Source organism: Sorex fumeus, unplaced genomic scaffold (genome assembly GCF_029834395.1).
Source record: "Sorex fumeus unplaced genomic scaffold, SorFum_2.1 ptg000122l, whole genome shotgun sequence".
Classification (NCBI taxonomy): domain Eukaryota; kingdom Metazoa; phylum Chordata; class Mammalia; order Eulipotyphla; family Soricidae; genus Sorex; species Sorex fumeus.
The window spans coordinates 2,242,181-2,250,366 of NW_026606179.1; the positions used below are offsets into that span (position 1 = coordinate 2,242,181).

At 59.8% G+C, this 8,186-nt stretch overlaps 1 protein-coding gene across 3 annotated transcripts in view; it reads left to right on the plus strand.

Annotated features, from left to right (window-relative positions):
• RAI1 (retinoic acid induced 1) overlaps positions 1-8,008 on the plus strand; it is a 122,162-nt gene extending 114,154 nt beyond the window's left edge. For all 3 annotated transcript variants that reach the window (XM_056136898.1, XM_056136897.1, XM_056136896.1), the window contains exons 3-5: positions 3,071-3,164; positions 6,442-6,491; positions 6,727-8,008. In XM_056136898.1, the coding sequence (XP_055992873.1) occupies positions 3,071-3,164; positions 6,442-6,491; positions 6,727-6,741 (159 nt within the window). In that variant the 3' untranslated portion in view covers positions 6,742-8,008. The remainder of the gene's footprint in view (positions 1-3,070; positions 3,165-6,441; positions 6,492-6,726) is intronic.
• Positions 8,009-8,186: the final 178 nt, after the last annotated feature.

The following is an 8,186-nucleotide window of genomic DNA, read 5'->3' on the forward strand; positions in this document are numbered from 1 at the left end:
ACACTCACACACTTTCACACACCTTTACACATACGCTCACATATACACTCACATTTTCACACACACTGCACACAGCCACACAAACACACGAGAGCACACACTTACAAGGGCCAGCCTGGACTCTGCCGCAGTCTCCCTGTGCCCATCCTGCCGCCCCAGGCCTCCCCTCCCCCAGCCTCCCTCCTGCTCCCTGTCCCCTCCTCTGAAGTGATGGGCCCTGGGCCCCCATAAAGTGGTGGTTGTGCTTCCCTGAGACCCACACACTGGCTGAGGGTGTGTTCAGACTCCTCCTGATGTCCACACGTCCCACCCATGGCCCCAGTCCAAGAAGGCCTCTGACCACTTCCCTGCACCCCTCTGGGCAGGTAGCTCACAGGATACCCCACAGCTGGAATAGTCCCTCCCCTCACTGCTCTCTCTCCCATCCCCGCCACCCCTGAGTAGGTTCCAGTCACCTTCATGCGGTTCCTCAGTCCCAGCTGGTGGCAGCCCTTCTGCTGTCCTCTGCTGCCTGCACTTGCTTGGCACCTGCACCCCGTGGGGTCTGCAGCCAGTCCCTCCTCTGGGCCAGGCCTAGCTGCTTCTCTGCACCCTTCTCTGAGTCTCGGGAGCAAGAACTAGTCTCGACACACCCTGAATTGGCCCGGGTGAGAAGGCTTCAAGCATGGGGTCAGCCCCCCTCCCCCAGTGCTCTGTCCCATGCCGACCCCCCTCCGCACCACCCACCCCCAGCCCGTTTCCTGGGTCTTGCCTCTGCAGCCTGCATTAACATTTTCTGGAGAGAAGAAAGTGGGGCTCAGGGAATCACACTGGTGCTCTGGTCCGGCACAGCTCTTGGGCATTTGGAGCTGGAACCCGCCCATTCAGCTGACCTCTGCCCACTGCTGCAGGCTTAGGCCTGGCCAGGGCTATCTGCCTCAGGATGGGACAGCGTCACAGGTTTTGCTGCCCCCGTGGGCCTCTGCCTCACCCAGGGCGGCCCCGCAGGATCTGGAGGCCAGAGCAGGAGCTGGCAGCGTGCCAGAACTTTGGGTCATGTCAGGTAGCACCCAGTCAGAAGAGCAAGGCAAGCACAGAACAGTCTAGAAAGATGAGCATGTTCTAGGGCTCTCCAGGGCCCCATGTGCCTTTCCTGTTGCTGGCAGGCAGGCTGAGCCTCCTCCCACCCCAACAGCTGGGGACATTCCCCTGAGATCCCACAGACCACCCTGTTCCAAACCCAGTCCTTCCCTGCCGCCTCCTATTCTATGAGCCCCAGAGCTTTGGGGCAGGGGCGGTGCGTGCCTGTCAACACTCACTTTATTTTTGTGTTTGTTTTGGGGGCCACCAGTGTTCAAGGGTTACTCCCGCCAGGAGTCACTCTTGGCAGTGCTCAGGGGACAGTAAGGGATGCCGGGGATTGAACCCAGGTCAGCTGCGTGCAAGGCCAGTTCCTTACCAGCTGCCCTATTTCTGGCCCCAGCACTTGCTCCATTTCCTTCTGGGAAACTGAACTGTGTGGCTGTGTGGTCAGCCTCCTCTGGGCCCTGGAGCTCCACCTCACCACCTCCCACCACCCCAGTTTCTCTGATTCCCGGAGCCGGTACCTCAAGTTGCTGATGTGGTACCCCCTCTGGCGGGGCTGTTCTGTTTGGCTCGGGCACCAGTTGCCGGCCTCTCTTCTGCCTGGGATCCTTGGCCAGGTTCAGAGCTACACCCTGTCAGCAGGGGGGCCAGGGAATGGGGGTGCTTGAGTCCGCGGGCTTGATACCACTTTCTGTCTAAACAGCCTGCCTCAGGGCTGCAAGCGTGTCAGAGCATTGCCTTAATGCCTGAGCCCCTGGGCATGATCCCAGCACCCCACACACACATGCCTTGGGCTTTAGGGGCCTCATGGCTAGGACTCTCCACTGTTAGCCTTTAGTCAGTGAACCCTCCCCTGCCCCCCAGGGCTACCTTGGTCCTACCCCAAGCCAGCTGCTGGCTGGGGGCTGTGCAAGCCTGGCACCACTGTGGTCCCAAATGGGGCATGGCATGAGAGGACTCCCTGAGTTTTGTCAAACCAAACCCACAAAGTTTCCCCCAACTGCTGGGCAGAGGGGTCCCTTAGGCCTGTTGTCCAGGATGGAGCCTGTCCCTGCCTAACAGCTGCAGAGCTGTATACCTGCAGGAAGGTGACTTGGTCTCTCTCAGCTCCCGCTGGGATCCTGGGTGCACATAATCCTGAGCCCAGCACCACAGGGTCTGCAGGATGCAGCCACCCCCAACATGCCCTGCCAGGCTACGCTGTGGCTGTTTCAGTGACATCACACATGGGCGTGGACCTTCTCCTCCTCCTCCTCCCCTGCACACAGAGGGCTGAGAGGTTTGGGCCTGGCCTGGACCTCCAGTATTCAGGCTCTGCTTCTGTCTTGCATGGGGACTTCTTGTGGCCGTCCTGGCCTGGCTATGTCTCGCTCCCAAAACCTGAGCAGAGGGCAGTCACCACGCTTCTCATGCCTCTTAAGTCCCAGGTGGACTGGATGGTTTAAGATTGGCATCCCGGGCCTGGCTCTGTTATCTTCCCACGGGAACAGGGCAACTGGCCCGTGCAGTCAGCCAAACCCTTCAGGATTCACAGCTTGTCCTGCCACTTTCCCTCTGGACAGGAGCCGCCTGCCCCCAACACATCACAGATGAGGCCACTTCGGCGCCACCCAGGGCTTCGGAGGCTGCACAGGAAAGCCTCGGGCACACCGGCTTCTCCCCAGCAGTAGCAGGGCTGGCATCCTCGGCAGAGTCACTTCAGCTTTGGGACTGCCCCTAGGGGAGGCATCATCCATGTTGCACCAATGAAATTCATGAGAGGTGGACACTGGGCCCAAGTCATGCAGTGCAGAGCTGGGATTTGAACCCGGGGCTGGGATGCCAAGACCCACATTCCTGAAAGGGTCAGTTCCTGACCTGGAGGGGCCCTGGCCGCTGCCGGGGATCAACCCTGGGGCAGTTGTACCCAATACTGAGCTTCCTGCCACCTGGTTTTCAGCGGCCATCTGGGGAGGGGTCCAACTCCGCAGCTGCTGACTCAACTGTCTTCCTCTCTCCTCACCAGATGTGTGCCAGCTGTGGGGAGGCTGGGGCCACCATCGGGTGCTGCCACAAGGGATGCATCCATGCCTACCACTACTCGTGTGCCAGCGAAGCGGGTAAGAGCTGGCCCGGGGGCACAGGAGACCCTAATGGGCCTTGTGTGCAATGCCAGGGCCCCTGGCACAGCGCCTGGAAGCCCACCTTGTGCCCCAGCTCCCCTCCTTGCCCTCCGCTGCTTTACCACTTCCTCTCTCCGAGGACCTGGGCAAGGCGAAGGACAGGGACCCGAGTCAGTTCCCCAGTCGGGCATTGAAGCAATGTGCAGAAACAGAATTTTGAGGATCTGCTATTGTCAGAACGTTGGGAGGGTCTCCAGTCTCACATATGAAGGGGTCCTTTGTCAGGAGAATGGACAGAAAATGGGAAAGGAGGTTGTGTGACCACAGAACTCTGGGGTGGCCATGAGCACAAACCAGCTTCCGGGGATTGTGGGGAACCACTGGTGAAGGTTTGGGCATAGGACCGGGGTCTGGGGCAGCCCCCACCCTTGCGCCTCCCCCTCCCCCCAAATTCTCATTTCTTTGTTCTGTGAGCGCTTGGGCACACAATGGCAGGTCACACGGGGGCCCAGACTTCCTCTGCCAAGCAGGGAGTTGGAGACAGTCCGGATTTCAGCCTAAGAAAGTGTCTGCTTCTGCTGGAACCTTTGGTGGCCCCCCTACTTTCGAGGGGGTTAGAAGCAGTTGGACTGGCGTCAAACCTGGTGACATGACCGTGTGGGCAGGCCCACGGTGTCACTGCGTTTGGTTTCTCCATCTGTAAAATGAAGATGGTAATCATCTTTTCTTTCCAGAGCGGTTTGGAGCAGGGAAAGAAATGATGAAACTGCCCAGGAAATACAGCCTCAGCCCTCTTGGGGCCACCTCCCTCGGCCCATCTCCCTCCTCTGACCCGGAAGAGGGGTGAAGTTCCCATGAGCCTCCCTTATGGACGACAGAGCAGAGGCATTTCCCACCAGGACCTTCTCCCTGCAGGGGCCAGCTACCCCTCTTCCCTGTTGCCCACTGGCTGTACCCTGGGCACAGGGGAGCCTGCCTGCCCGCCCGCCTGGTCCTGCCAGCCTCAACCCATCAGGACTCTGAGTGGTGACAGCTCTTGGCAAGGACTGAGCAGCTCTGGCACCCAGCAGGAGGGGCCAGTGGGGCGAGCTGTGGGGTTCTCACTGACCCCCCCACCCCCAGACACACACATACACTCCATCAGAGCTGCGTGAGCCAGATTTCAATGTGGCTCAGACCTTCCACAGCCATGTGGCCTTGCTCCCGGCAGTGGCTCCCTTCTTCCTCATTCTTTCTTCCGCGGGGACTGATTTAGGCCCCACTAGGTCCTGACTCACCTTGCTCTCTCCATAGCCTCTTTACAGAGGAAAAGGGGAAAGGTCCACTGGGGCTCCTACCCCAGCCTGAGCTGCCATTTAAGTAGGACAGGAGACCCACAATCCTTGCCCAGAGAGAGGTGTGCGGTGTGGAGCCATTTTACCTGAGCATCTGGGGAATCCAGGAGGACTCCCCAGAGGGGGTGATATTTGAGCCAAGTCACCAAAGGTTGGGCCGGAGGTTATTGGCACTTTGTGTTTTTTTTAATTTAGGCCTGAAATCTGACAGGTGTTGGGGACAGTGTCCTCTGCAGAGCCCAGGGGTTAGGGAGGAACCTGCAGGTGCACAGTCCTGGGTGTGCTCGACTGATCTCTGCGGTTTGTCCTGGTGGGTGTTGGCTGGGGTCCCTGTAGTCCAGGGCACCGGGTGGGAAGTGAGCCCTTGTCTCCTTCAGCTGATGGGACTCCAGACGGGGTGCAGGGAGGATGTGGGCTGTCCACTACCACATGCCCCTCTTCAGACGGGGCTCAGAACAGACCCTCCAGCTCAGTGTCAAACACGTGGGTACCTGGGAAGTGGATGGAGACGGTGGGAGCAAAAGTGAACCCCGCAATTGGGAGAGGAGGGCGTGGGCCTCACCTGGCCCAGGACAGGTACCCAGCTCTTATTATCGCCCTCCATCCACCGAATGCCAGAGCTGCCAGGCACATCTCAACCACAGGACACCAGGCTGGCTCTCCCTGTTCCACTGCCCTGCCCCCCACTCAGCCCAAGCAAGGCTGACCACATGCAGCTGACCTGGACTGGTGGTGTCCTTTCCTCTCAGACCCAAGGCCACCTTGCTTACCAGGTCCCAGAGCAGAGCCAGTTGGTGACCTGCTCTTCCAGATGGCATCTGGTGTGTGTGTGGGACTATTCAGGACAAGCCTCCGCTTTCGGGAGCCGTCCAACTAGCCCAGGCCACAGCTGGGGCATTTCTAGTTCCCGTTTCACGGGCAGAGGGCTGGGGAGTCTCCTGTGTGGCCGAGGAGCTGGGGGTTTCGGCCAGTATCTCTGAAGGTGTGATTCGGTCCTGAAGTTGCCTGTGCCAGGGCGGGTGACAGCAATGCTCCCCTTCCGGTGGCTGGCCTTGAAGGGCACGTTCATCCTGGGGGTGTATCACTTCAGGGTGGGGCAGGAGCAGCTGCAGAGAGGCCTGGAGTTTCCCAGGTCTGCTGCCCCTGCCACGGGCCACCATTGGTGCTGCTGGGGTGCCTGTGCCCACTGTGGCCGCACCAGTGCAGAGGGTGGAGCCAGGGGAGGCTCCCACAGTGGGCTCCCACATGGGGTGGGTTTGTGGCTATGGTGTCTGGGGGTGGGGGAACCCAAAAGGGACACACGGGGGCCACTAGGGGAACAGCAGGCCGGAGAGTGGGGACTCAGCGAGCCCTGGGCCAGTTCTGCTCAGCCGTGCGCACTCGGACACCCGCTGCAGTTCCACACAGCTGAGACTTGAGCCCTTCCAGCCCTGCAAGACTCTCCCGCTTAGTCCCCACAGGAGCCTGCCCTCATCCTGAGTGCCTGGGAGGGACAGCAGGCCATCCGGGTGCAGCCTCCTAGAGTGGTAAATGGCCTAGTGCCCATTTGACAGCTGTGGAGACGAAGGCTGACCTTGAATTCCGACCAGATCTGAACCACCCATCTGTCCACGGGAGCAGCCACTGCCTTCCAGGCACTCCACATGGAAGGAGGAAGGCGGCACCCCCAGCAGACAGGGAGCAGGCTGGGGAAGAGGGCAGTCTGGCAACAGCAGGGATGCTGGCACCGTGGACACCCCCCACACACACCTGGGGCGGGGTTAGGGCAACAGTGGACGGCTGGGCTAGTGGGGCTGGAGGACAGATGGAAGCCGAATGGCAGAGGGTTTCAAGCAGAGTCTGATTCACCAGGGCACCCTGTGGCCTAGGGCTTGGTGGGAGGAGGGTGCCCTGAGGGGATTCCAGCAGTGCCCTAACCACCCAAACTTTCCTGGTCACAGGTTGCGTATTCATGGAAGAGAACTTTTCTTTGAAGTGTCCCAAACATAAGGTAAGTCACCACAGGCGCTCTCTGGAGAGGGGCACCAGGCTGGACAGAGCCCCTCCCCTCCCTGGAAGCCCTCTCCCTAGCAAATCGCTCGCTCCCACGTGGCACAAGCCCCCATCTGCCCACCTACTGACCCGACTCCCAGCTAGTAGGGCGGCTTGGGAGGGACGGGGCCTGGATCAGGCTGGGTCGGTCTGGGAGTGGGAAAGGTCAAGTCCCGGAACTCCTTCTCTTGCAGGGGCAGCCGTTGTAATCCATCCCCGACAGCTGGGAAGCCGCCAGAGCCTGCCTGCCCACCCGCGGCCGCCGAAGGAAAGGAGCCGTCTGCGCGGGCCCCCGGGCCTTTGAGCTGCTCCCAGTGCGGATGCAGAGCCGATCCTTGATCCGAACTTCGGGTCTTGGATCTGGCTGCCTAGGGCTGGAAACTTGCGGTCCCGGGCTGGGGAGAAAACATGTTCCGGAGCTACCTGCTCCCGGAGCTGAGCAGGACGAGCTCCCGGGGCAAACTTGGAGAGGGGCAGCCTGAGAAGCAGCCAGGCTCCGGCAGGGGTGGGGGTTGCCTCAGTCCTGGGGACCTGCTTCTCTCCTGAAAGTTCTAAAGCAGCACACATTCCACGTGGGTGCTGCCCCCACCAAGCCTAGCAGCTTGCATTTGGTTGCCCCGGGTTGTGGGTTCAGGAGGTGGGCGGCGGGCAGGGAGTCAGCGCCCTTCCCACCCAGCCTTTGCCAAGACGTTGATGCAACAGGAGCAGAGCAGGGCTGGGGGCGGGTTCCCTGGCGTGGGCAGGACCGGGCACCTCTTCGGCTTCTGTTTGTCCCCTTTCCAGTCCTCCACCCCGCCCCTGGAGGCCCGCCTGGGAGCGCGGAAGGAAAGGCATCGCGACCACCGCGACCACCGCGCCCCGCAACGTGACCGGCCCTCGCAGCGCCCGACCCCGGGACTTCAGCGCCACTCGGCGCGGGAGCGACAGTGCTAGATCCGTGTACAAACCTGTGTCCCCCTCTATATATATGTTACATAGAATGTATATATGTTGGGAACTTGCTCGCTTCTCCCGTGTCGCCGCTGTGCGTCGTGCTCCCCTCAGCACGGGGCCTTGCTGGGGAAGGGGCGATGCCCCAGCCCACGCAGCCACCACCGGCCCAAGCCAGTCCCTGCCAGTCCGTCCGCCTGTCAGTCCGTGTCCTCAGCTCTGTCCACGCTTCGATAGGCCTGACGCAGCCCCCAGTCTGGGGCCGCCCTAGCAACTTCCTGTACATATGACTGTAAAATGGTAAACGTGTGTATTATATCTGGCCTCGTTATATAGTGTATATATATGTATACATATACATATATATAATATATATGAAGACTGTAAATGTTAAGACGACTAGTGTTCTTATTAGTATATTGCTTCACACTGAAGATTGTGTGTATCGAGCTGTTTCTAAAAGATGTTTATTTTCCTTAAGAGTAAAAAACAGTCATTGCATTCAGAAAAAAAAAAGTCAATAAAGATACGACGATTGTTTTGGAAGTCTTTAGCCCCTGGATTCTGAGCAGACTCCCCTCCCCCCCAAACACACCCAGGGAGAGGGCCCAGGTTTTAGATGGAGGGTGGGGTGTAACTTCCTCAGACCAGGGAACAGGGCAGAGAGGTGACACTGCAGACATTCAAGGACACCTCAGGTCATAGCTCCCCGTCACATATCCTT